The 11,365-nt window shown below is 47.0% G+C and overlaps 1 protein-coding gene across 3 annotated transcripts in view; it reads right to left on the minus strand.

Annotated features, from left to right (window-relative positions):
- Nucleotides 1–11,365, minus strand: part of pora (P450 (cytochrome) oxidoreductase a) — a 27,822-nt gene continuing 16,457 nt past the window's right edge. For 2 of the 3 annotated variants that reach the window (XM_062535939.1, XM_062535941.1), the window contains exons 11-15: nt 8,380–8,529; nt 7,032–7,302; nt 4,871–5,016; nt 4,248–4,333; nt 1–2,418 (exon numbers count right to left, since the gene is read on the minus strand). In XM_062535939.1, coding sequence (XP_062391923.1) covers nt 2,274–2,418; nt 4,248–4,333; nt 4,871–5,016; nt 7,032–7,302; nt 8,380–8,529 — 798 coding nt within the window. In that variant the 3' untranslated portion in view covers nt 1–2,273. Of the gene's footprint in view, nt 2,419–4,214; nt 4,334–4,870; nt 5,017–7,031; nt 7,303–8,379; nt 8,530–11,365 lie in introns of those variants that run through there. The other variant, XM_062535942.1, reaches the window with a different exon arrangement.

Here is an 11,365-nt window from a genome sequence, read left to right on the forward strand (position 1 = left end):
GACATTAATTCCCTTTTATTGCATTCATAAAGATAAATCATTAACATAAAGGTGGGAAGCAGAAACACTAAACACTTCCTCATCTCTCCCCCTTACCCTCACAACAGCTGCTTGCAAAATTTATGTTACATGGTGTACAACCAAACATATGTTCAACTGTATGTTACATGGTGTGTAACCAAACATATGTTTCACTGTATGTTACATGGTGTATAATCAAACATATGTTCAACTGTATGTTACATGGTGTATAACCAAATGCATATTTCACTGTATGGTACATGATAGTATATTGCCACTACAAACTACACTGTATGTATTTATATACAGCATATATAAACATACATTGAAACATAAATGTATATAATATGTATGTTTCACTGTATGTTTACATGGCATATTACCAAAGATGTATTTCACTCGTATACATACGTGCCGTATATAGTTGTGCTGCTAATCACAAGCAAGGACAACAAGACAGAGGAAGGACAACAGTCTTCCAAATAGTTTAAATAAAGCTTAAATAAAGTTGAAATAAAGCTTAAAGAAAGTTGAAATAAAGTTGAAATAAAACTTAAAGAAAGTTGAAATAAAGGTTAAAGAAAGTTGAAATAAAGTTGAAATAAAGCTTAAATAAAGTTGAAATAAAGTTGAAATAAAGCTTAAATAAAGTTGAAGTAAAGCTTAAATAAAGTTTAAAAGGCACACATGGACAGCTCTCTTCATGGTGACACCACCACGTGTGTCTAAGGCAGGCAGTCACATGGAGAACACTTTGAACACACACACCCACACACACACACACACACACACACACACGCACAGAGGTCTACTCATGCTTGTCAGTCATCTCTGAGATACGAGGCACACATCAGAGCACCAGTGCCTGCCACCTGCGGCTATATAGTCCGTTTATCACACTTGATAGCCATAGCCATAACCATACATTAAATACAGTAACAGCACGCAGTAGAGACCTCAGTTCACTGTGGAGAAATGAACTGCTGCCACTACAGCTGGGGGGAGGTGCTGCTGGGAACAGAGGTTTGATACCAGGAGTCAGAAGTGAGGTGTCTGCGGTGTGGAAGTGTTTTAGGAGAGGAGTCAGGCAGTCTTCAGAGGCGTTTGGTCTAAAGTGTTTACTGTTGCTAGTACTTCCTTCTTGGAACGTATGGTGAACACGGGCCCTAATCGACTTCTCTTATTCCAGTTCCTTTTTAGAACGTTTGGTGAACACAGGCCATACAGATACTGTAACTACCAACTATAAGCCGAGTTTAGATATTGATTCAAAGACTATCTATTTTGCAAAATTTCATCAGCTGTGAGGTTAATACACAGGGGCAGTTAATATGGTATTAATATGGTTTTGTTTCTTTTAACTTGCATTAAACATTGTTCTGAGGCTTATACACAATGCGGCTAATACACAGGAAATGACTGCAATAGACTTGTCTTGTTCCTCTTCCTGTTTGGATGCCCCAATAGGCTTCTCTCGTTCCTGTGGCCACAATGAATAATGTGGATCGTCAGGACTAACTACAGCCAGTTCAATCCAGAGCAAAACAGCTGAACACAACAGAACAGACACACTGCATTGCTGACTAGTTTAACCAGTACAGAGAAAAGCTGGACACAACACCACATACACCCTCAACACAAAACAAGCTCTTGTCTCTAATAACAAGTCTTGTCCATGGACACACCATATACACACCTTCAGCGTGTCTGCCCAGGAGAGGGTACGGTGCATCATGGTGAAAACATGCATTACAGTTCTTACGTCATCAGACTACTAGTACTGAAAAGCATCATAGAATCACACACTCCATCCTATATTCTATATTCCATCCTTTATTCTATTCTACATGGCGTAGCCGCAGCATCTATGGGGAACATGGGAAACCATGGCGATAAAGACATCTCTTCGTATGCCAAAGACTGACCATAGAGAATCACAGCTGGTCCAGATAGCAGGTGACTGTTGGCCAGATCCCCATGGGAACATAGAGTCCAGGTGAAATAAAAAACACCTCTGTGTATGTAGATGACCACTTATAGTGGCTGAGAGTAGTTGTCCATATCTGGGGTCAGATGCCATGGAAACAGGGAAAATGGCCGCCCGTCTCTATGCATGGACAGTATGGTGAACCAGTACAGTATGTGGTGGACGTCTACTAAACCCCTCATTGAGGCTGAACCCGTGCAGAACCAGATCCTTCCCAGAGTCCTCTGCTGCCTGAGGTGGTGGCGGGCAGGTGGTGGCATCCACCTCAGCTCCACACGTCCTGCGAGTAGCGTCCTTTGGTCATCAGCCGCTTGTAGTAGTCCACCGCCTGGGCGTGGCTCAGCCCCCCCACCTCCTCCGCCGCCTGGTGCAGGGCACTCTGCACGTCACGCGCCATGTTACGGGCATCCCTATGGAAACAACAGCCATGTTACGGGCATCCCTATGGAAACAACAGCCATGTTACGGGCATCCCTGTGGAAACAACAGCCATGTTACAGCATCCCTATGGAAACAACAGCCATGTTACGGGCATCCCTATGGAAACAACAGCCATGTTACAGGCATCCCTATGGAAACAACAGCCAAGTTACGGGCATCCCTATGGAAACAACAGCCATGTTACGGGCATCCCTACGGAAACAACAGCCATGTTACGGGCATCCCTATGGAAACAACAGCCATGTTACAGGCACCCCTATGGAAACAACAGCCATGTTACAGCGTCCCTACGGAAACAACAGCCATGTTACGGGCATCCCTATGGAAACAACAGCCATGTTACGGGCATCCCTATGGAAACAACAGCCATGTTACGGGCATCCCTGTGGAAACAACAGCCAAGTTACGGGCATCCCTACGGAAACAACAGCCATGTTACGGGCATCCCTACGGAAACAACAGCCATGTTACAGCATCCCTATGGAAACAACAGCCATGTTACAGCATCCCTATGGAAACAACAGCCAAATTACGGGCATCCCTACGGAAACAACAGCCATGTTACAGCGTCCCTATGGAAACAACAGCCATGTTACGGGCATCCCTACGGAAACAACAGCCATGTTACGGGCATCCCTATGGAAACAACAGCCATGTTACGGGCATCCCTATGGAAACAACAGCCATAATACGGGCATCCCTATGGAAACAACAGCCATCCCTATGGAAACAACAGCCATGTTACAGCATCCCTATGGAAACAACAGCCAAATTACGGGCATCCCTACGGAAACAACAGCCATGTTACAGCGTCCCTATGGAAACAACAGCCATGTTACAGCATCCCTATGGAAACAACAGCCATGTTACAGCGTCCCTACGGAAACAACAGCCATGTTACGGGCATCCCTATGGAAACAACAGCCATGTTACAGCGTCCCTATGGAAACAACAGCCATGTTACAGCGTCCCTATGGAAACAACAGCCATGTTACGGGCATCCCTACGGAAACAACAGCCATGTTACAGCATCCCTATGGAAACAACAGCCATGTTACAGCATCCCTATGGAAACAACAGCCATGTTACAGCGTCCCTATGGAAATGAGGTCATCTAAACACATATCATACGCCATTTCGTCATACTGGAAAACATCACATCTGAATCTGACACGTTTATATAGCCTATAGTGTGTATGCACAAACACATATACCGTAGAACACTGGTAGGCTACAGCTCAACATACTGAGCACACTCGTATAGTACATTCTTCCAATATTTACTCACACACACTCATCCAGAGAACAGACAGTGCAGGCTCCTGGTCACGAAACGCCCCTCACCCACACACATAGAGATGTGCATTCTGGGAACGGATACTCACCCACACACGTAGAGATGTGCATTCTGGGAACGGATACTCACCCACACACGTAGAGATGTGCATTCTGGGAATGGATACTCACCCATACACGTAGAGATGTGCATTCTGGGAACGGATACTCACCCACACACGTAGAGATGTGCATTCTGGGAACGGATACTCACCCACACACGTAGAGATGTGCATTCTGGGAATGGATACTCACCCACACACGTAGAGATGTGCATTCTGGGAACGGATACTCACCCACACACGTAGAGATGTGCATTCTGGGAGCGGATACTCACCCACACACGTAGAGATGTGCATTCTGGGAACGGATACTCACCCACACACGTAGAGATGTGCATTCTGGGAACGGATACTCACCCACAACACACGTAGAGATGTGCATTCTGGGAATGGATACTCACCCACACACGTAGAGATGTGCATTCTGGGAATGGATCAGCCTCCACAGGTGCTCCTTGTTCTGCTTCATCAGGTGCTGGACGTAGATCTGAGCGGTACAGCAAGAGCCCCGTTAACACATGAGAGCACATGTCTACAGCAAGAGCCCCGTTAACGCATGAGAGCCCCGTTAACGCATGAGAGCCCCGTTAACGCATGAGAGCCCCGTTAACGCATGAGAGCCACATGTCTACAGCAAGAGCCCCGTTAACGCATGAGAGCCACATACTGTACTGTATCTACTGGCTACATAGACATGCAACAACAATGCCATCCCAAATACAGTACGTGTGGAAGGACTGATATGTTCATTCCTCATTGCTACTGTGATCCAAATGGATGCAGATACGTACAATATTATGATAAATAAAAATTATGTTTTATTTGTTTTGTTTCTGAAGTCTTATAATACAGTTTATAAAAACAGCCAACAAAAAAATACAGAGCTTCTTGCAACATTTTGTATTTCCAAAACTAAATCTACGTCCCTGGCTGACCAGGCTGCACTGGGCAGGTATGGTGACAGAGGACCAGCGATGAGCTGGGACAGAGATGGCCGGACAGGCTGGACAGGTCAGACCCTCACCTTGTGCTCCTGGTCTCTGGACACGGCCACGTTCAGCTGGGTCAGCACCCCGCTCCTCTCAAACTCCTCCAGCTCCTCCTGGTACAGGAAGTCCTCGTTTCTATGACGACAACCATAATAAAGCACTGTCTCACCAACCTCTTTCCCTAGGAGGGACGAGAAGAAAAAAGAGATAGAGGGATAGAGAATGAGAAAGAGAGAGAGAGAGAGAAAGAGAGAGAGAAGTAAGTGATTCATTATACAGTATTTAAGGCTACTGGATTGGAAAAGCAATTAAAGGTATTGTGAGCTATGTTTACACTGGCTAAGACAGTTTGAACACATTTAGGTAAGTAATCACTGAGTTCTATTGTGACTATGCCAGTTATTGCTAACGTCATATCTGGAGCAAAAGTTCAGGAACAGGATCCCTGAATCTCTCAGAATGTTTGCTTGTGTGACATGTGAAAGGAGGCGGTGTTGTCTTTAGGATCACTGCATTGTGCTCTCCACATTATGTCCCTCAGCATAGAGAACAACACACAGTAGCTTTTACCTGCTGCTAACACAGAGAACAACACACAGTAGCTCTTACCTGCTGCTAACAAAGAGAACAACACACAGTAGCTATTAGCTGCTGCTAACACAGAGAACAACACACAGTAGCTCTTACCTGCTGCTAACACAGAGAACAACACACAGTAGCTATTAGCTGCTGCTAACACAGAGAACAACACACGGATGGGTGGCGCCGCTTGTGGGCGGACTCTGGCTGGCCATGCTCAGCCATGCTGCTCCGACGCGCGGTTCAGAGGTGGTGTGTGGGTTCGCCTGGGGGGGGGGGCATTGGGGGGGGCATTGTGGGTGGGTGGATGTTGCGTGCGTGGTGGGTGGGTGGATGTTTGCATGCGTGGTGGACGATGTGCGGGATGCCTCTTCGGGTTTAACTGGGTAACCTATTCCTACGCACCTGTCCCCACAAAAGAGGTGTGTAAAAGCGTTTTGTAAACCCTCTATAGTATAACCATTTATATCACCATTGATATACTTATTAATACTTAATATGACTTACAGTAATACTAACACACTCTATTTCTCTTCCCTTTCCCCTATACCTCACCTGTGAGGTAAACCATCACCAGCCATCAACCATCTCTGTGCCTGTCCCTCATCACACCTGAAGTCACATCCCTCTGACTGCCCTACCATCGCCATTGCCTTCGCCATCCCTATGACTGCCCTAACATCGCCTGCTGTGGTTCCCTGCCCGAATCTTTGGCCCTCGGATCCCAGCGACCCATCACCTTCAGAAATAACTAATGGATTACTAATGGACAATTTATTCCCTACACTGGACTATTTGAACTTTCATTGTCATTGTAACTTTCAAACTACAAATGACTGTACTGTAACTGACCCAAGGCAGATGGGTTGGGCCCTTGAGTCGTGGGTCTGTCTGAGGTTTCTTCCTATATGTATCTCCAATTCTAGGGAGTTTTTCCTTGCCCCTGTTACTCATGGGCTCTCTTTGAATGTCTAACACTCTGTAAAGCGCCTTGAGACATGTGTAATGTATTGGCGCTCTATAAGCGACATTAAATTGAAATTGAAATTGAATTGAGTAGCTATTAGCTGCTGCTAACACAACCACACTGGCCTTGCTCTAGTGCAGGTGGCCTCATTCAGTCAAGCTAGCTGTTCACTAGACACAGCTGAGCCACAGAACCAGAACCAATATTATGTGTGTGTAATAATATGAATATAATTATTATGTGTGTGTGTGTGCGTGCGTGCGTGCGTGCGTGTGTCTGTGTGTGTGAGCTTGCATGCATGCCTGTGTGTGTGTGAGCCTGCGTGCATGCCTGTGTGTGTGTGTGAGCCTGCGTGCATGCCTGTGTGTGTGTGAGCCTGCGTGCATGCCTGTGTGTGTGTGAGCCTGCGTGCATGCCTGTGTGTGTGTGAGCCTGCGTGCATGCCTGTGTGTGTGTGAGCCTGCGTGCATGCCTGTGTGTGTGTGAGTCTGCGTGCATGCCTGTGTGTGTGTGTGCGTGCGTGCATGCCTGTGTGTGTGTGAGCCTGCGTGCATGCCTGTGTGTGTGTGTGCGTGCGTGCGTGCGTGTGTCTGTGTGTGTGAGCTTGCATGCACGCCTGCCTGTGAGTGTGTGCGTGCGTGTGTGCCCACCTTGCTCCTTCTGCCAGGCGCGCTCCTGCAGGAAGCCCATGAAGGGGGCGATGCCCGTGCCCGGGCCGATCATGATGACGGGCGTGCTGGCCTTGAAGGGCAGCCGGAACTGGGACTTCCTGACGTACAGGGGCACGTGGGCAGGGTGCCCGTTGGCATGAGCGGGCACCTTGTGCTGGAGCCAGCTGGTGGCCACACCCTTGTTGGTGCGTCCGGTGGAGGTCGAGTACTCCACCACCACGGCACAGATGTGCACGCAGCACGGGTGCACCTGGGGGGGCAAGAGGGCAAAGACACTTCAGACGGGCAGGGGTGGGGGCATGGGTAGGGGCAGGGGTAGGGGCAGGGGTAGGGGTAGGGGCAGGTATGGGTAGGTATAGGGGTAGGGGTGGGGGCAGGTATGGGTAGGTATAGGGGTAGGGGTGGGGGCTGGTATGGGTAGGAGTAGGGGCTGGTATGGGTAGGGGTAGGGTAGGGGTAGGAGCAGGTATGGGTAGGTATAGGGGCAGGGGTTGGGGCATGGGTAGGGGCTGGTATGGGTAGATGTAGGGGTAGGGGTTGGGGTAGGGGTAGGGGCTGGTATGGGTAGGTGTAGGGGTAGGGGTAGGATCAGGTATGGGTAGGTATAGGGGCAGGGGTAGGGACATGGGTAGGGGCTGGTATGGGTAGGTGTAGGTATAGGGGTAGGGGTAGGGACTGGTATGGGTAGGTGTAGGGGTAGAGGTAGGGGCATGGGTAGGGGCTGGTATGGGTAGGTGTAGGGGTAGGGGTAGGATCAGGTATGGGTAGGTATAGGGGCAGGGGTTGGGGCATGGGTAGGGGCTGGTATGGGTAGGTGTAGTGGCAGGGGTAGGGGCAGGTATGGGTAGGTATAGGGGCAGGGGTTGGGGCATGGGTAGGGGCTGGTATGGGTAGGGGTAGGGGCAGGTATGGGTAGGTATAGGGGCAGGGGTTGGGGCATGGGTAGGGGCTGGTTGGGGGCATGGGTAGGGCCCTGATGAAGACATGATAGGACATGTGATCTTGCACAGAGGTGATTTCCACTCAGAGTTAGCGCTTATGTAAGGATCTAACATGGACTTCTGCTATCATAGCGGAAATGCAACAGCTGTTGCTGCGGTAATAGCAAGAGTTAAGGTGATGGTGCTGACGATAGTGATGCTGGTGGTGACACTTATGGTGGTGGTGGTGGTGGTGGTGATGGTGGTGACACTTATGGTGGTGGTGATGGTGATGATGATGATGATGATGATGGCTACAGTATGTTCTTTTTGCATGGGTGTGCTGGTCTACATGGTGATGGTGATGATGATGGTGATGGTGATGATGAAGGGTGCGCTGCTCCTACCTTGGCAGAGGAGGCTATGGAGTAGTAGCGCGCCTGCAGTCTAGGCAGCAGTTCACACAGGTGGTCCACAGGGGGCCTCAGTGAGCGCAGATCCTCCAGCACAGCCAGGACGTGCCTCTGAGGGGCCAGCACCCAGCTCTGGTACAACGCCTGGAGTAAACAAGTACACAAGTAAACAAGTAAACAAACACACCCAGCTCTGGTACAAAGCCTGGAGTAAACAAGTATACAAGTAAACAAGTAAACAAACAACACCCAGCTCTGGTACAGCGCCTGGAGTACACAAGTACACAAGTAAACAAGTAAACAAGTACACAAACAACACCTAGCTCTGGTACAACGCCTGGAGTAAACAACTACACAAGTAAACAAGTAAACAAACAACACCCAGCTCTGGTACAACGCCTGGAGTAAACAAGTACACAAGTAAACAAGTACACAAACAACACCCAGCTCTGGTACAACGCCTGGAGTAAACAAGTACACAAACAACACCCAGCTCTGGTACAATGCCTGGAGTAAACAAGTACACAAGTAAACAAGTACACAAACACACCCAGCTCTGGTACAACGCCTGGAGTGATCATCAGTAAACAATTAAAGATGAAAGGTCTATAAACAAATAGGTTTATACATTGATTTTGCTAAATATGTTCAGCTAATACACAGGATCATGCTATATACATACATGTATTTGTGCCACATACTGTATGTGCATACTGTATGTGGCAGTGGCACAGTAGCATTTTAAATCGCTCATCTCCACAAGTGCTTTAATCTAGTTTAGAGGCCAGTCAGATTCTAACCTGCCCGCAGGGTTCTGAATAGATCTGAGCTGGCTACGTCAGGCGACTAGCGTTACACAGCTTTGGAATGGAATCTCACTCTGAGGCTCTAGAAATAGAGCAGTCACGGTGTTGAAAACAGAAGAATACAGAAAACAGATCATTCAAATATTGCAGTCATGGTGTTGAAAAGAGAAGAATACACAATGCAGAGATAATGACCTTTAAGAGAACAAAGTGTCTTAAATAGACCTGTGCACGACCATCAGTCATCTAACCACCTCAGAGGAATGCAAGACACACAATAACTACAAAGGTCACCTGTAGAAGACACCATTAACACAATGAGCACCTGCAGAAGGCCTCGTTAACATTCCTCCAGCACTGAGACGCCAGCATGAGGTCACGAGGACGAGACGTCCATTCTGTAGCACCTGGACAGCACTGAGAGCTGTTCTGCAGAGCTGAAAATGAAGTTCTTCACCTTTACTTGAGATCACTAACGACTGATGTGTTTCACCTCTCATGGTTGTTTGTGGTTGTTGGTGATCACTAATGACTGACATATCTATTTTATTTCCTCTCATGGTTGTTTATGATCACTAATGACTGGTTGTTTGTGATCACTAATGACTGACATATCTATTTTATTTCCTCTCATGGTTGTTCACGATCACTAATGACTGACATATCTATTTTATTTCCTCTCATGGTTGTGATCACTAATGACTGACATATCTATTTTATTTCCTCTCATGGTTGTGATCACTAATGGCTGACATATCTATTTTATTTCCTCTCATGGTTGTTCACGATCACTAATGACTGGTTGGTTGTGATCACTAATGACTGGTTGGTTGTGATCACTAATGACTGACATATCTATTTTATTTCCTCTGATGGTTGTTCACGATCACTAATGACTGGTTGGTTGTGATCACTAATGACTGTCATATCTATTTTATTTCCTCTGATGGTTGTGATCACTAATGACTGACATATCTATTTTATTTCCTCTCATGGTTGTGATCACTAATGGCTGACATATCTATTTTATTTCCTCTCATGGTTGTTCACGATCACTAATGACTGGTTGGTTGTGATCACTAATGACTGACATATCTATTTTATTTCCTCTGATGGTTGTTCACGATCACTAATGACTGGTTGGTTGTGATCACTAATGACTGTCATATCTATTTTATTTCCTCTGATGGTTGTGATCACTAATGACTGGTTGGTTGTGATCACTAATGACTGGCATATCTATTTTATTTCCTCTCATGGTTGTTCACGATCACTAATGACTGGTTGGTTGCGATCACTAATGACTGACATATCTATTTTATTCACTAATGATTGACGTGTATCTAATGTACCTCTGAAGGTCGTGTTTGTTTGTTTGTTATTAGAGATGCACCGATAGATCGGCTGGTGACCGGAATCGGACGATTTTCACCTGATCGGCTATGACCGGCGACCGGCCGGTCAGTCTGAGACATGGAATAGGATGTGAGTGAAGTTCATGTGGGGGTCGAGGCAGGTGACCCAACACTTTTGGCACTAGAGTCCAGGGATGAGCGCACCTTGCCCTATAATATGATAATAATATGTAAGGGATAATGTATAGAACGCCGGTCATTATCGGAAAATAATTCCCGACAGGACGGACAGAACCCCGACGCGCAGCGGAGGGGTTTTGCTTCGTACTGAAGGGAATTATTTTCAGATAATGACCGGCGTTCTATACATTATCGCACTTATTATATGGCTACTTGCCAAAACGAGAAAAGAAACTCATCTCAGTGTCTTTAGCAATGACTTGGCTACCGTTTTCGTGGCTTCCGCAACAACTAGCGGAGTGAACCCGTTGCCATTGGCAGCGGTCATTATACCTTCGGAGCGGTCATTATGCAAATATAACGGACCGGTAGAATGTTGAGAGGCCCATTCAAAGTGAATGGGAGCTCCCTCAACATTCTAGAGAGCCATATAATAAGTATTAATATGAATATAAAGTGTGTGTGTGTGTGTGCATGTGTGTGCGTGCGTGTGTGTGGCACTAGAGTGCAGGGATGAGCGCACCTTGCCCTATAATATGATAATAATATGTAATAATATGAATATAAAGTGTGTGTGTGTGTGTGCATGTGTGTGCGTGCGTGTGTGTGGCACTAGAGTGCAGGGATGAGCGCACAGCA

The sequence above is a fragment of the Sardina pilchardus genome, chromosome 5 (genome assembly GCF_963854185.1).
Source record: "Sardina pilchardus chromosome 5, fSarPil1.1, whole genome shotgun sequence".
NCBI lineage: Eukaryota > Metazoa > Chordata > Actinopteri > Clupeiformes > Clupeidae > Sardina > Sardina pilchardus.